At 39.5% G+C, this 17,675-nt stretch overlaps 1 protein-coding gene across 1 annotated transcript; it reads right to left on the minus strand.

The window, feature by feature from the left end:
* Positions 1–524: 524 nt before the first annotated feature.
* On the minus strand, positions 525–2,019 carry LOC132037754 (1-aminocyclopropane-1-carboxylate oxidase 1). Its single transcript, XM_059428358.1, has 3 exons — positions 1,799–2,019; positions 1,478–1,701; positions 525–1,349 (listed from the first exon to the last, which is right to left on the minus strand). Exons 1-3 carry the CDS (start codon positions 1,970–1,972, stop codon positions 749–751), a joined length of 999 nt encoding a protein of 332 aa, XP_059284341.1. The 5' UTR covers positions 1,973–2,019; the 3' UTR covers positions 525–748.
* Between the last annotated feature and the right edge of the window lie 15,656 nt (positions 2,020–17,675).

The following is a 17,675-nucleotide window of genomic DNA, read 5'->3' on the forward strand; positions in this document are numbered from 1 at the left end:
ATACCCTTATGTCATGAAATACAAGAGAAGTGTTCTTCCTTGTCTTGGGTTTGTATGGATTGAAAAACCAAGGACGGATGTTGAACAATCCTGTGGACAAACCTAACATTTGAATGGAGGACATGTGAAAGAGAGTGTTAGAAACACTTCCACCCCCAACACCCCCCTCCCCCCGCCCCCAATTTTGTGTTCCTTAAATCTGTTTCAAGAAGGCGTGGGTGTATCTCAGACTAAACATAAGTAATTTAAAGTATTCCGAGTTGGCAATGGGTCTTCAGCAGGAATTTGCATTTGAGTCTGCGTATGATGCTGTCTCACTGTTGTTAGATAATAAAATTCAGTGAATTTAGTCTTATACATATTATTCTTCGTTGAAAGATTTTTATGCTCACGGGCGATAGGTAATGGATAATCATCTATCAGCCGCTACCAGTACATGCTCTGTGGAGTTAGTTTTCTTTAACTGTACAGCCAAAACATTGATCAAATTATTTTTGCTCCTGTAAGAGTCATTGGTCTATGTGTAACAGCTTTTCAAAGCAACCCTAACTTTGACCTTAAAAACTTTTAATGCAATCTTACATGATAAAGGAAGCCTATATACATTAGCTTCTCTTGAACTTTAACCACAAAGAAAGCCCAAAATGAAAGAAAGAAAAAAAGAAGAAGGGGAAAACAGAGCACTCAAATGATAAGTAACAAATACATAAACTTGGAACGAATAATCATTCTTTTTCAAGGTGAAGTCTTAGTGCCCATTGGCCAATGTTTTCACCCCATTGGCCAATATTTTTGCAGACTCAAATCTGGGGCATTTTTCCGCAAATTTTGTTTTGGAATAAAGATTCAGATAATCTTGAAAGCGGAGGTGACAAGGATACAAAAGCTTTGGTGCTGGAGAAATGATGGCCTCACCAGCAGGGTTGTAAAAGGTGGCAATGGAAAGTCTATTCCCATCCTTTTCAGCCATCACTCGGTGTTGAATACTCTTATACATCCCATTGCTCAAAATTTCGATCTGGTCACCAATGTTTACAAAAATTCTGTTGTTCTTGGAAGGTGGAATATTCACCCAATGTCCGTCTTTGAAGAATTCCAGACCTGGAACTTGTTCGTCTTGGAGTAAGAGTATGATACCACCAGCGTCTGTGTGCTCGCGCAATCCCCTGACCAAATCAGGGCGAGGACATTGAGGATATATTGCCACTTTTGTTCCAACACATGGACCTTTGCTCCCTGAAAATGCTTCTTTGATGTAACTCTTCTCTAGGCCAAGGTTCTCACACATTAGTTCTGAAAGATTTTCTGCTAGCTTGATCAGCTGATCGATGTAGTCATCTACTGCTTTGCTGCACACAACATAGTTCAAATGTGAAATTCAATAATGACACAGATAGGCTGTACGTGTGTGCTCATTAATTCTATTATAGTATTTATTGAACTGTTGAAGCTTTATGCTCTGGTGGTGTTGTCTTACCAAAGATCCTTTGAGAGACCTTGAATCTCATAGATGTTAGAAGTTGGACGATGCCAAAGAAAGAATGTACTTTCCCAGTCTGTGTTGCTGATGGTTTCATTCTTCTTTAATGTCATAGGTAGCTCCGATTCATAGAAGCGTTTCCTCATGTTGGCTTCATAGTGCTGATTTACCAGCTGCTTCACATTGTCCATCAAGTTAGTGTCAATTCCATGGTTCTCTATCTGCATAAATTGAACATCGTATCAGTATCTTATGAATAAAGTAACACTACTACTGCTACCACTACTTAACATCGGAAATAAACACTTCATTTCTTACCATAAAGAAGCCCCATTTCTCACAAGCCTGATGGAGAAGTGCCATGGTTGCACTTCTCTCCTCACCTTCAAGCTTACTGAAGTCGATTACCGGAAACTCCATTGTCTTGTTTGCTAGTTCAGTATGAAGGAAAGGAAAGTAATGTGAAGGAAATGAACGTTTTTGGCGGACCATATATAGCCGTAGGAGTAGAATATTTTTACCTGGTGGGGCTAATAAAAAAACAGTTAGATTTGAATAGCCGGTAGTCGCAGTTAAACCTAGGAGAAATTATTGGGTGCTTTGGGATGAGAAAAGAATAGTAGTGTGTCCAAATTCACTTCATATCAAAATTCATGTGATTGGTGCTGTTATTTTATGTTTTGACTAGTCTGTAGCCCATTTTTGTCTTACAAATTAACCTTTGATATGTAGGTAAGAAGTTTCCTGATAAAATGCTTTCATGCCACATAAAAATTCCTTGCATGCATGTGGACTTCTTTTCTCTTCTCTGAATTTTGTAATGGTCAACTTGGACTTGTTTATGTTCTTTTAGTAATCTACGGTAGTTGGTGTTTCCTAATATATTGCAATTTGCTGTTTTCAAGAAACCAGGGGCAGTGGGTGATGGAAATAATTTAGCATAGGTAATTGAATGGTACTACTAGATTCCAATGGGCGGTTGTGGTTTTAAAACTTATTGGATATGACTTGTTTTCAAACTAGCTGTTTTAATCATTTTTTTAAGATGTCAATTTGAACATTATGCTGAACAAATATCCTAACTGAACTGTGTCTTTGTTATTTGTGATTTCTAGCGTTTACCAATTGGCTTTATGTTTGCTTAGATGTTGACATGTAAGTATTCTCTTCAAAGGCATTGAGATACTTTCCCTGCCTCTGTTCATTTAAAAATAGGAACCTGGTTTTGTTTAAACTTGGTGTTGTTTTCACTCCCAATGAGGATCTAATGAAATGAAAATGACAAATATAGAATGCACATCTTGGGGACTGTTCTGATTAGATTAAGAACCGCTTTTTTCCAAGTGACTAATTTTTCCTCCACGAAGAAGGATTATAAATTTAACACAAGCCTTTGAGGGTGCAAGGCTAGCTGGTTCACGTAATAGTACTTCCACCGTCCCATTTTATTGAGGTCGTTTGACGGGTTACGGAAGCTAAAAAATTGAACAAAACTTTTAATACGTAAGTCAAATATATGTGAAGAATTAAAATTATCATTTTAAATAAGTGTGGTGAAAGTTTTATAGATCTTTTTATTTTGTCTCTCTTTATAAAAGAATGAAATTTTATATCAAGTTAATCCGGATAAATAATCATGTAATTAAGGGGAAAATGAGTAGATTAAATAGTTTTCAAAAAAGAGGTACGTATTTTTTCTTTTTCAGAAAAATTTAAAAAAGAAAATTGTGTCACATAAAACATGAAGGTGTAATAACTTCTTACTTGACGACTAGCTATAACTTATTTCTATATATATTCAAATATTCGAAATGATTAGTTAAGCGAATGATTTTTTAGTTTTTCACGGGTCATAATTCACAAGTCTAGAGCCTGGTAAAGGCAATTGAGATTAGATTTCAATTGTATAGGAGAACATTTAGCATATTAAAATATGTCTTTTATATATATATTTATTGGCGAGTCTAAGAGAATCCACTTTGGCGAGTAATATATTTTGGCGAGTCTAAGCGAATCCACTTTGGCGGTAGATAAAAGGAGGTGCTATGATTTTCACTTGGGCATTCGGGGAATGATAATAAGCTCTTTCAACTATTTTTTATTTGTAGCATGACAAGACAAAGAAAACAAAGAGGAAACATGAAACAAGATATAAAACATTATAGTTCTCGGAGGGTATCAAAAGTTTATGAAGTAGTGCTTATGAGAAAAGACCCAAATCATTCCTCATCTTTGGGTTTAGACACAAATTTATCCTTATTTTTTTATATGGGGCACTAAAAGTCCTCATAGTTTGCTAAATTGGTGCACTTTTAGTATCTCCAGTAACTAATAGTTAACTTTTAACAGAAAGAGTAGCTCATGTGCTTCTTATTGTACTCTTTTGACACAAAATTCCAACTCACAATTTAACTAAACACAATTCTCATATTGTTTTTCAAATCTACTCGCAAATATTCACAAATTGTCCATTCTTGGCTCTAAATACCAAGAACCATTTGAAATATTATAAAATAACCAAAGATGGGTATTGTTTATAAAAGAGTAAAATAATGTTATTAGCAACCATAAAAATTTTAAGGTAAAATTACTCAAATGACTACCTTATTGTAGTTTCCTACCATTTGTAGCTATCCTTTTAAATATTATCATTTATAGCTACATTTTGGCAAAATAGTGTATGTTTTTGCGTGTATTTGTTGCCAACAAATACATGAGAACACGGTAAAAAAAAAAAAAACAGGATCCTTGATTTTAGCCTTTAACGGTGGAGCTATTAAATTAGATATTAATATTATTTTTTTGATGTATTTTAGTGATTTTTTTTGTTTTTGCTATAATGTATTTCCGTATCTTTTTTTTTAATGTATTTCAATGATTTTTTTTTTTTTGATGTATTTTAGTGATTTTTTTTTTTGATATATTTCAGTGGCTTTTTTTGATGTATTTCAACTACATATGACGCCAAATACATTCAAATTTTCATGCATTTGAATGGATTTCAACAAATACATTCAGATACAAGACAAAAAAATTCAAATACATGACAAATACATTCAAAAACAGTGTGTTTGGCTATTAACAAAATACACTAAAAACTACACTCAAAAAATACAAAGACAAATACATTCAAAAACAGTGTATTTGTGAGATGTAGATTTTTTGAATGTATTTGTATTTGGCTTTTAATAAATACACACAAACAAAACCCTAATCTCTCCACCACCACCAAAACCCTAATCTCTCCACCTCCACGTCATCTTCTCCGCCGCCATCTCAAAATCAGTGCCATCGCGGCCACCACCAAAAATACACACGGCCAGATCTGTGCCATTGCCGTCTGCATCTTCTTCTTCCTCACCGAGTCTTCATTGCCGCCGTCTGCATCGTGTGCCATCTCAGGCCACTCAAACACCCGCCGATCACCGGATAGAGTGAAAAGAGAGAGAGGGGTGAGCACAGAGGGAGAGAGAGAAGAGAAAGGGTCGGCGCGGTCGTGGTGGTGGTGGTTGAGAGAAGGGGAGAGAGATTTTTTAGAGTTTTGAGAAATGAAAAATCTAAAATGGATAGTGATTGGGAAAAAAGAAAGATATATGTATTTGGGTATGTACTTTTGATATAACTACCAATTGTAATTTAGAAAAGTTAATTATCTACTAAATATAATTAAATAAAAAGGTAGTTAATATTAATAATTAGGTTTTAAAAGAAGCTACAATGAGTAAAAATTCCAAATTTTAACTCCTTTTGTAGATGGGCTTTCATGTCAGCGTTGCTTGCAAATACAAACAATAACCTACTGACTTTTTTACCAATTTTCATGGCAGTAAAATTCTGCAAAACATATTAAGGAAAGGGAGGTCAATCTAATAAAAATTACGAATTATAGTCATCATGATGATTATGTCATGATAACAACAAAAAGAGAAGTAGTCTATTATCTTAAGGCAGTCGATATACTAGTATCGGCTAAGTATCTTTTTAGCCTTCTATTATTTCTTCTTTTCCCATCTTTTCTTAGCTGTGACTTTCACTGAATCAAAAACAGAAAAGAATAAGAAAAGTAGTAAAGTTTATTTTTTTGAACTATTTAAATTACAATCTTCATTTCTTTCTTTTATTTTCTCTTTTATTGAAATCCTTAATTATGTTGCAACTAATGTGGTACTCGCGTAATGTCATATTGCTTGGAATTGGTGCTAGAACTGCTAATTTGGTAGTGGAATTGCTGCTGCAATATTGAAAGAAAAAAAAGGTCTACTGAAAGTTCACAGCCAATAACAAAAAGTGCACCAATATAATAAACAAGAAGGATCGGATGATTATTTGTGCTCCAAGTGAAATAACAGGGATGACTTTGAGTCCAAGTCCAAAGATAACGAATTATTTTGGGCTTTTCCTCTAGTTGATATACTAATCTCTAGTGCTGATAAATTGGGGGATTTGATTGAGTTGAAAGTAAATTGACAAAAAGGTAACAAAAATCAACCCACTCATATTTCATGCAGATCAATGAGTGATTAATCAACGGCCAACGGGATAAAGATGAGTTGATATATATATAAGTGGACAATTCCACGTACTTTCCTAATCTGGCTCCTTCCTAGACTTTCGCTCAACCTTCCTCACAATTTAGATCCGCTTAGCAACGTAAGTCTATTTGCAAAGTCTTTTTCTGTCTCTCTAGCTCTACGAAATCTGGTGCACAGTAACAATTTGCTCAAAAAGGAGTATTTTCTCCATGGATCCTCCGGCCAGAGCTCCGCCAGAATAAACTAATAGACCACCCGAACCCCTAGCTGGGGGCGACAAGACTACGGAAGAAATTTCACAGAAATCAAGATATGTGATTGTTGTTGCGATCCCTGAACCAACTTCTATTTTTCTCTAAGGAATTATTAGTAAAATCTCGAATGAACACCCACAATGGAATGTCTGCTGAAATTTTAAAGAGGATGATTATTGTGGAGTCATGCTAGAGGAATCTTGTCTGACATTAGTGGCAGATTCTTGGGAGTTAGAACACAAAATCACCGCATAAGATCTTCTTTCGTTGAACAAATCTCTCTCAAAAATATGACTAAGATAGGAGAATATGATTATCGCAGTGTCTTTATTGATTTCACTAATGACGAAAACTTTGATACTGTTAGATTTAACAGAATTATGATGATTGATGGTATGCAAATGTAGTTATCGAAATGGTCTCTGGATTGAAAACCTGAAATAGATAGCCTCATAGTTCCTATATGAGTGTTACTTCCTGAACTTCCATACCACTGCATAGTTGGCACTACGTGAAATAAATCTTTGATCCTGTTGGACCCCTCTAGTGCTAGACAATGCTTCTAATAAGAAAATTAGATCGGGAATGGTCAACTGAGAGTTGAAATAGATCTCACAAAATCAAGACTAAGCTTTATTTGAGATTGATCTTGTGAAGAAAGACCCCAGAAAAGCTACGTACAAAAGATAGAATATGAGACTCTCTCCAAATCACAAAAACAGTTACACCACATGTCACAATACGTAAAATAACAGTGACAGGCCCACATAATCAGAAGTCATACCAACCTAAGAGTATATCCATCCCAACATCATGTCTGGAGACCTAATCATGCTTTCTCGTATCAATTCTACGCATACATACGTTTCACTAATCAAAGTCTAACTATAGTAAGCCGTAACCTACCTCAAATGCCGAACAGGAGTCACGTACTACTCCAACTGAGCCTTTCCCTTCCGAAGTACTTCAAAACGATCGAAGTCTAATATTAACAGTGCTAAGTAAGTAAATAACCATAACATGGCAACTAGTTGGAAAGATAAATAGGTGGATAATTACTTCAAAATACCCAAAATACCCTTATCAACTCACGAGGGTAAAATCAAAATTTAGGGTGAAATTACACTACTCATAGTCTCATTAGTCATTATCCTTAATTTCATGGAGTTCTAACCACAATTGGTCTTTCACTTTCATCAATTAAGCAAAAAAAAAAACCAATTTAGTAAGAACCCTAAATTCATGAATTGATTCCAGAAGCCAAGAGAGATTCAATCCTAGAATCTATCAATCCACAATTATAGATGATAGAATCAGTATTTAGAACAACAATAACTAAGTAGATTAGAGGGTTAATGATTAATGACCTAGGTTCCGTAACCTACCACCATCAATAATCATTTACCACCATGGATACTAGTATAGGAAAGTTAAATGCAAGATTAAGGGTTAAGAACTTATGCCAAGATGATTCCACCAAAAGCTCTCTTAAAATCGCCCTCAATGCTCTTTAGACTTATGTTTTTGGTGAATGGAACTAATTATTCGAAATTAGGAATAAAAACAGGGATTCTGGTTCAGCGATTCACGCTAGGGCGGACCATTTCCGCTCCCGCGATCCCGCCTCAGTAGATTCCCATTCGCTGGGGCGGAATTCATTAATTACGTCATCTTTCCGCTCCTGCGGACCAAAGCCCACTGGGGCGGATCCGCAGAGGTGAACAACCTCCGTCAGGGCGAATCCACTCCGTTGGGGCGAGACACCAGAACTCATCTGGTTCCGTCTAGTCTCAACCCAAAACCCCGACAACTATTCGGGCCTCCCGAATGTAAACAAAACATGCAGACGTAAGTAAAAATATGCTACTAACCATCCGTGACCTCGAAATTCTCTACGGAGGTCACGTTGACTTGGTCAACCCCCAAACGGCTAAAGCCACGTTTCAAAACAAGTACCCAAAATGCACCCAGAAGCTTTGGGAACCGAATCAACCACCCTACCAAGTCATAAACGACCCTCCAGACCTCACAGAATCGACAGAATTCTGAAAAAGGTCTATTTACCAAAAGTCAACTATTGGTCAAACCCTTTCACTTAAAGGTTCTAATTATTTCAATTCTCGCCAGAATCGCCTAGTAACCTCGGGAATTGGGTCAACAGAGGTAAAATGGTCAAAACACACATAACGAACAAACGGGTCATTGCATTAGATACCAATTAAACAACCGTTCGTCCTCGAACGGATAAGGAATGGATCGAAGGGAAAGGTAGCTGACTGGGTGAAAAGCTGGGGATATCTACTACACATATCAGACTTGGTCTCCCAAGTAGCCTCCTCGACTGGACGATGCTTCCATTGATCCTTCACTGAAGCTATTTCCTATGACCTCAACTTGTGAACCTATGTCCAAAATGGCTATCAGCTCCTCCTCATAAGACAAATTCTGATCAAATAGAACTGAATCCCACTGCATGATATAAGAACCATCCGAATGATATTTCTTCAGCATAGACACATGAAACACCGGGTGAACACCCGACAAAACTGGACGTAATGCCAACTCATAAGCTACCTCTCCCACATAACGAAGAATCTCAAATAGACCAATATACCTCGGGCTAAGCTTTCCCTTCTTCCCAGACCTCATCACACCCTTCATGGGAGAAACCTTCAATTGAACTTGCTCTCCAACCATGAACTCATGATCTCAAACCTTTCTGTCCGCATACTCCTTCTGTCTGCTCTGAGTCCCTAGAAGCTCCTCCTGAATTACCTTAACCTTATCCAACGACTCCCTCATAAGATCGGTACCCCAAGCTCTCACCTCAAAAGCATCAAACTAGCCAATCGGAGATCGGCATCTCTTCCTATATAACGCCTCGAATGGAACCATATCGATACTCGAAAGATAGCTGTTGTTGTACACAAATTCTGCCAAAGGTAAGAACTGGCCCCAGCGACCACTAAAGTCGATCATACAAGCTCAGAGCATATCCTCTAAAACCTGAATCGTCCGCTCAGATTGGTCATCTGTCTGAGGGTAAAAAGCAGTACTGAGATCCAACCGAGTTACCAACTCATCCTGTAAAGTCCTCCAAAAATGAGACGTAAACTGAGTGCCTCTATCTGAGATAATGGAAATGGGCACTCCATGCAATCGAACAATCTCAAGGATATTGATCTTGGCCAACTTCTCTACATTGTAGGTAATCTAGACTGGAATGAAATGCGCAAACTTAGTCAACCTATCAACAATAACCCAAATCGAATCGAACTTGCTCAAGGTCTTTGGAAGACCAATAATAAAATCCATAACTATCCTCTCCCACTTCCACTCAGGAATGGGCATCCTCTGGAATGTACCCCTCAATCTCTGGTGCTTATACTTAACCTGCTGGTAATTCAAACACTGAGAAACGAACTCAACAATATCACGCTTCATCCTACCCACCGATAGTGCTGTCTCAAATCACGGTACATCTTGGTAGCACTAGGATGAATAGAATATTTAGAACTGTGAGCCTCCTCTAAAATCAACTTGATCAAGCCACCAACCCTAAGGACACAAACACTACCCTTAATCCTTAAAACCCCATCACTATCCATAATGGCCTCCTTGCACAACTTAGCATCCTGAAACTACTTTGCCCTAATCTGATCCAGAATTGATGACCTCGCCTCAACACAAGCCAAAACTCGGCCAGAATATGATATATCAAGTCTCACCAACCTATTTGTCAAAGTCTGAACATCCCTAGCCAAAGGCCTCTCCTCAGATACCAATCGGGCCAAACTACCTATACTCACAGCCTTTCGGCTCAAGGCATCCGCCACCACATTAGCCTTGCCCGGATGATACCAAATAGTCAAATCATAGTCCTAAACAACTCCATCTATTTTCGTTGTCTAGAGTTCAAATCCCTTTGATTGAAAACATGCTGAAGGCTACGGTGATCGATGAAAACCTAACAATGGACCCTATACAAATAGTGCCTCCAAAACTTCAAAGCAAAAATTACTGCCGCCAACTCCAAGTCATGGGTGGGGTAGTTCTTCTCATGAACCTTCAATTGCCTCAAAGCATAGGTAATAACCTTACCATCCTACATCAGAACACAACCCAAGACTATACGCTAAGCATCACAATACACGGTGAAATCTTCCCCTCAACTGGTAGAGATAGAATGGGAGCTGAAGTCAATAAGGCCTTGAGCTTTTAGAAGCTCTCTTCACACTCATCAGACCACTGAAAAGGTACATTCTTCTAAGTAAGACAAGTCAAATGGGAAGCTATCGAAGAAAATCCCTTCATGAACCGACGATAATAATTGGCAAAACACACAGAACTCCATATCTCAGTCACTGAGGTGGGCCTAGCCCAATCTCGAACTACCTCAATCTTCTTGGGATCCACCATAATCCTGTCCTTAGACACAAAATGCCCCAAGAATGCTTCTAAATCGAGCCAAACTCACACATAGATAAATTAGCATAAAGCTTTTTTTCTCTAAACAAACCGAGAACAATCCTCAAGTGTTTCTTATGATCTTCCTTATTGCACGAATACACCAAAATATCATCAATGAAGACTATGACGAAGGAATCCAAATATGGCTTAAAAATGCCATTCATCAAGTCCATAAAAGTTTTTGGGGCATTGGTAAGACCAAATGACCTAACGAGGAACTCGTAATGACCATAACAAGTCTTAAAGGCTGTCTTGGAATATCCTGTCCTGGATCTTCAACTGGTGATAACCTGACCTCAAATCAATCTTAGAAAATGCAGAAGCTCCCTGAAGCTGGTCAAATGGATCATCAATGCGGGGAGTTGGATACTTATTTTAAATGGTGACCTTGTTCAACTGGTGGTAATCAATACACATCCACATCGACCCATCTTCTTCTTCACAAAAAGCACGGGAGCGACCCAAGAGGAGACGCTCGGTCTAATGAATCCCTTGTTAAGAAAGTCCTACAACTGTTCCTTCAACTCTCTCAACTCCGTTGGTGCCATCTGATATGCCGGAATAGAAATAGGGTGAGTCTCCGGCTCCAAATCAATACAAAAATTGATATCACGATCGGTTGGCACACCTGACAAGCCCGTGGGAAACACCTCCACGAATTTGCTTACCATAAGAAAAGACTCGAGTGACAGAGTGTCAGCACTGGTATCATGAATATGGGCCAAGTAGGCCAAACATCCTCTATCCACTAACTTCCTGGCTTAAAGAAATGAAATGAGCTTCTTCGGGGAGGGACTAGGGGTACCCTTCCACTTAACTCTAGGAATACCCAGCATAGCTAGTGTGACTGTCTTGGCATGACAGTCCAAGATCGCATTATAGGGAGACAACCAACTCATACCAACATCAAAATCTACCATGTCAAGAATCACCAAATCTACCCACGTGCCATAACCCATAAATATAACCCTTACAAGACCGATAGACTTGATCTACTATAACAGAATCTCCGACCAGAGTAGATACATGAATAGACACTGCAAATAGATCATAAATCATATCCAAACCTATCGAGAAATATGTAGACACATAAGAGAAAGTAGAACCCAGGTTAAATAACACTGAAATCGCCCGGTGACAGACTGAGATATTACCTGTGATAACTGCATCGGAAGCCTAGGCCTCTGGCCTGCCAGGAAAAGCATAGCAATGAACCCGTCCGCCACTAGCCTGCGAACCTCCACGACCACTCTGACCCAACTGAGCACCGCCTTACTGGGCTGATGTCCACCTCTGCATGACTGAGACCCTCCTCTACTAGGCTAGGTGCCACCTCTACCAGATGTTTGGCCACCCCGCCCAGGCTGTGCACTGCCTCTACCATATGATCCACCTCTTCTAGCAAACGAAACTAGAGCCTTGACAGTGTGATGCTGAGTACTCTGACCACTCTATCTGAGTCGGTGATAGTTTATCTTGAAGTGCCCCAGCTCTCCACACTCATAACTTACTCGCTCCAGCACAGGCCGTTGAACAAAAATTGAAGAACCTGAATACCCACCACTATTAAATAATATGGAATATGACCCCACTGGCTGCCCTGAAGAATAATGACTGGGCTGTTAAGACACTCCAACAGATGTCTGCATAGCCGACTGAATAGGGCAATCAGAACAAATTTGGGAACTCTGCCCATATTGGCCCTACCCTCTGGAGAATGAGCCATTGAATTTGTCGCCCTTACGGGCCCTCTAATCATCACTTTTTCCAAAGCTATCCTGTCTCACTGACTCAACTGTAGTGACATGATCCACTACTGTAAGAACTCATCTGGTCGTTATTTAATATTTCGCGAACCCATGCCCAATCTAGGTCTATGTTCGTAAATAATAAGTCCCATGGGGTGTTTTAAGGAATAATAGTGAAAAAAATCAGTTTCAGGGAGAGTTAAAAAATTATGGGCTCGGGACAGAATTGGACCCTTATAGCGACCAAGGGACCGCCACAGCGGTCCCACTATAGTGAGCATCGACCGCCACAGTGGGCGAGTTGGGGCAGTAGGCTCATTTTTTATACTCAGTTTATATTTCACCCTTTTTTTTAATAAAAGACCTCCCAAGGCTGCTATTAGGTTTCCTAAAGAAGGAAAGACCCTTGACACCAAGAAAAGAGGCTTTTCCCAACATTCTCCACATCGTTCCCCACAATTATCATCTCTCATGGATTCGGATAAAGGCTAAGAAGGTGAGCAATTCATGGAAATTCAATTAGCGGTTCGTCAACGAGGTAGGTTATGGTTTACTTGAGTTAGACTTTGATTAGTAAATCGTATATACATGTAGAGTTGACGGGAGATTGTATGATTAGGTCTTCGGACACGGAGTTTGGATGGATATATTCACAATTTAATGAAAGTTATGTCTAAATAGTAACTAGGGTAACAACGAGTGTTTAATTGAGTGTCGAAAGCAACTATTGTTTATAGGTTTATGTTACGTGAGCAGTAGGATTAATTGTCATGATTAAAAAAGGGGTATTGTGTTGTTCAAGATATGTATACCTAGGTAGACGTGATTTCCGTATTTATTTCCAAGTTATTGAAATATTCATATGATTGTCGTTCTTGCAAATCAAGAGGATTGAAGGAAGGTATAGTAGTGCTACGCCCATCAAGGGCATGATTTATGATATTGCTTTCATTCATTGGCATCATTGCATACATGGCATGTGGTTATGAGATAATGCATGGAGCAAAAAGCCTGAGTACGTGTCACTTGTGCTATCCGATCAAATTGCCGAGTTGCGTTTGATATAAGGTACTAATTGTCAGCCAATCATGGGCAGTAAGATAACGATGAGTATATTTATATGATGTGAATTCGCGTCTGAGGTTCTTTCCGGAGCATAGGATTAATGGCTCGAGTCCGATGAGTATCCGGAACGAGTTGTACATGGACACCATGGATCCCCTGCAGGTCATGACTACTGAGCAATGGCATCACTTAGCATGTATGTACAAGCATGATCGGGGCTCGACGCATCCGTATGTATTACATTTCACACGCTTTGTCTCATATCGTGTACTGTTAGTCTGTTATATTGCATTATGTATCTTTATAATTTGGGTTGAGGTTGTGTGAGGTGGTGAGTATTATGAGGGTAAGCTTAAGAACGAATTTCAATGGTGAGTCATCCCGTGAGTACATCGTATCTTAGTAAGTGAATTGGATAGAAAAGCTCTACGGGTAAAAGCTAGGAATTTAGATGTTAGTGTAAACGAAGAGATGAGACCTAATAAATTGGCTTAAGGGAAGGTGAAATGAGATTTCAACGACTTGTTAGATGGTCCGTACTTTTATGGGGATAAAAGAAGTGAATAACAGGGAGTAGGAAGGTAAGTTCGTGACGATATAATAATCGATGTTGAGAGTCTTGAGGGTAATTGATTTATCTGCTTATCTTATTAACTTTATATTATGTTGCGTGAACTAATCTTAGTCGACCTATGATGCTTACCAGTACGTGTGGTGTACTGATACTACTCTTACCACATCCTTTTTAGGTGTAGGTATGTTGCATGTTTAAGTTGAAGTTTCTTCGTGTGGATTACCAGGCATTCTCATACAACCTCGCTCATCTCACTCCAGACAAAGGCTGGGTTATTTATTTTATTTTTCTTGTGTAGTAGGAGCTCTTGTACCTGTCTAGACTAGATCACGGGGATTGTTTCAGTTTACCCTATATCAAAAACAGAGTCTGTCTGAACTTTTACTTATAAACATTGTGATTATTTTGAAATTGCTATTTATAAACTGGCTGAATTTTGGGTTGGTTGGCAAGGGTTCGCCTACGAGTTAGTAATGTGGTAGGTGCCCGCACGGCTCGTAAAATGGGTACATCCTGGAACGAAGCCCCTGTAGATACTAACTGAAGAGCTGACAACTTCAAAGGAGTGTTCAACCCCATGACGAATCTCCTACTCTCTTTTCCTCTGTAGGCAACAACTGTAGAGCATATCTGGACAAGGAGTGAAAACGAGCCTCATCTGATAAAACTGAGTCTATGTCAACTGAGGCGACCCAGCTGGTCTGCACTCCACATAAGCTCACCACCATAACTTGGCATCACCCAATAGCTGCAAGGTCACAAACTCAACCCCATGCCTCTCTACTGCCCCTATCTTGTGGAGTCTCTCATGACAATCAATGACAAACTCATAGGATCCCTCCCCGCGTAAGGCAAGACCTGGGTCGCAACTTAGTGAACTCCAAAATGTATCATGCTCCTCATCACCATCATCGGGCCTGCCAAAGGTCCGAGGAAGACATCCGGCCCCGAATCGCATCCATACGGGCTTACGCCCGCAACAGCCGGCCCCCGAGCACGAAACCTCTAGGAACCCGCAGTGCGACTCCCACCCCCTGACCACCTGATGTAGTTGGTAACACTACTGCCTCAGTCAAACCCTTAAGAAGGTTCAGCACACGAACCAAAGCATCGGACAACACTAGAGTAGCTATAATATCAAAGCTGAGCCGTTGGCCGGTTCCAACTCGCTCCTCACATCATAATGACCCACCGGTGGGTCGGGGAGAGACGACCCATCACGGCCCGACCAGCCACGGGCACCCCGCCCCTAGCCGCCGCCCCGCCCCGCCCGTCCACGGTCTCTAGCCTGACCTCTACCACGTACTACGGCCCCAGCGGCCGGCACTGGTGCCTCATTAACTGCTGCTCTAGCACGAGTCCTCACCATCTGTGAGAGAATAAAAGGAGAAGTCAGATACCAATTTGAATCAAGTAGCATGGAGGAAAGAAAGAATTAGAGATTTCCTAGTGTCCCATAGCCTCTCGAAGATAACTACAGATGTCTCCATACCGATCTGCAAGACTCTACTAGACATATTCTTTTACAGTGAGATCGGTGAACCTAGGGCTCTGATACCAACTTATCACTACCCAAATACTGTCGTGATGGCACCCACACTAACCCCCCTGGTGGGCGAACCATCCCCTTAATCAATTACTTATTCAATTTCTAAAATAACATAAATAGCAAGATCAATAATAAATAGTCTAAGTCAATCAGATAAATAACAATAAGTGAGGAAATACTAGTCATATTACAACCAAGGAAGTGAAGTCACTAGTACAAGAACATCTACTCAAACTATGTCTAGGAATAGTACATCTGTCTGAAACATAAATAAATATTGTCTAACGGATAGAATGGTAGACAATAGAAGAAAGAGTCCAGAGCTGCAGGCTGGAGGATGGCTCACCTTTGGAATCTCGATCAAATAGCCTCAAGGATAGAAATGAGGTCTCGCTGAAGGTCCTGCCTCACAATCTGCACTCAGAAAAGGCTGCAGCAAGGTAGTATTAGGACACACACGTACTGGTAAGCATCATAGGCCAACTAAGATTAGCTCACGTATGTAAACACGAATCGACGAGATACAGACAGTACAAACATCCACACAATTCACAAATGATCAATAACCGAGTCATAGCCTATGGTGTAGCACCTAAACACAAGTTTACCAAGTCTTTCACTATTCCTCAGAATAGCTACAACATAAGTACAACCACAATCCAATTAATACATGTAAAATGAGATGATGAAATACGCAATGCAATGAGATGGGTGTCAATGCAATGCAATGGCCAATAACACAATCTGTACACACATGCTCTGCCAAAATCTGGCGTTCTCAAGGGGCCATGACCCAGGGGACCATGGTGTCCATGTACCACTCACTTCCGAACAAAGCCTGCAGGTGACTTCCATAACCCAACCCTCCGCACAAAGCCCAGAGATGACTTTCATATTTCACTTTCTATCATATGTTTGCAAGTCCTTTTCCATCAATTGTTCCATAGTTCTTTCATTCCGTTATTTTCCACAACATTTCCATCATGCATGAATGTATGAATGCAAGAATGAGATAGCAATAAAACCGAGCCAATGAGTATGCTATGGAGAACACAGGCACCATAAGCCATAACAAGACTGGCATAAATCACAATAACCATGGAAAACGGAAACAGCATAAAGTTCAATCATCATAGTGAATCTATCACCTTACATCACCCAAATCACAATAACAAGTACACCACATGTCACAAAAGACGTAAAATAACAGCGACAAGCCCACATAATCAAAAGTCATACCAACCTAAGAGTACATCCATCCCAACATTATGTCCGGAGACCTAATCATGCTTTCTCCGGTCAATTATATGCATACATACGTTTCACGAATCAAAGTCTAACTAGCAGCCGTAACTCACTAAAATGTTTAACCTAGAGTCACGTACTACTCCACCTGAGCCTTCCCCTTCCGAAGTGCTTTAGAACAATTGAAGTCTAATATTAACAATGCTAAGTAAGTAAATAACCACAACAAGCCAACTAATTGGAAAGACAAACGAGTGGAGAATTACTTCAAAATACCCCAAATACCTTTATTGACACATGAGGGTAAAAATAAAAATTAACGGTGAAATTACACTACCCATAGTCTCATTAGTCGTTATCCTTAATTTTATGGAGTTCTAACCACAATTGGTTCTTCAATTTCATCAATTAAGCCAAAACCCCCCAAATTAGAAAGTTAACCCCAAATTCATTAACTGACTAGAAGCCAAGAGACTCAACTTGTGAATCTATTAATCCATAATTATGTATTTATAGAATCGTATTGTAACAACAATAACCAATTAGATGAGGCATAATGACAATGACCTAGGTTCCACAAATCCACCACTCCCACAACCATTTACCACCGCTGACACCAAGAAAGGAGTGTAAATGCAAGATTAAGGTTTAAGAATCTCATTCTAAGATGATTCCACCAAAAGCTCTCTTAAATCGCCTCAATGCTCTTTAGACGTAGGTTTTTTGCCGACTGAACTAATGATCTGAAATTAGAATAA

This window comes from Lycium ferocissimum, chromosome 11 (genome assembly GCF_029784015.1).
Source record: "Lycium ferocissimum isolate CSIRO_LF1 chromosome 11, AGI_CSIRO_Lferr_CH_V1, whole genome shotgun sequence".
Taxonomy (NCBI): Eukaryota; Viridiplantae; Streptophyta; class Magnoliopsida; order Solanales; family Solanaceae; genus Lycium; species Lycium ferocissimum.

What these genes read in the sequence shown, in the direction of transcription:
- LOC132037754 (XM_059428358.1), bottom strand. Translation starts at nt 1,972, where the DNA reads ATGGTCCGCCAAAAACGTTCATTTCCTTCACATTACTTTCCTTTCCTT. An exon ending in AGAAATGGGGCTTCTTTATG is followed by an intron (nt 1,702 to 1,798) that starts GTAAGAAATGAA and finishes CAATTTATGCAG; the next exon opens with ATAGAGAACCATGGAATTGA. An exon ending in GGTCTCTCAAAGGATCTTTG is followed by an intron (nt 1,350 to 1,477) that starts GTAAGACAACAC and finishes TGTTGTGTGCAG; the next exon opens with CAAAGCAGTAGATGACTACA.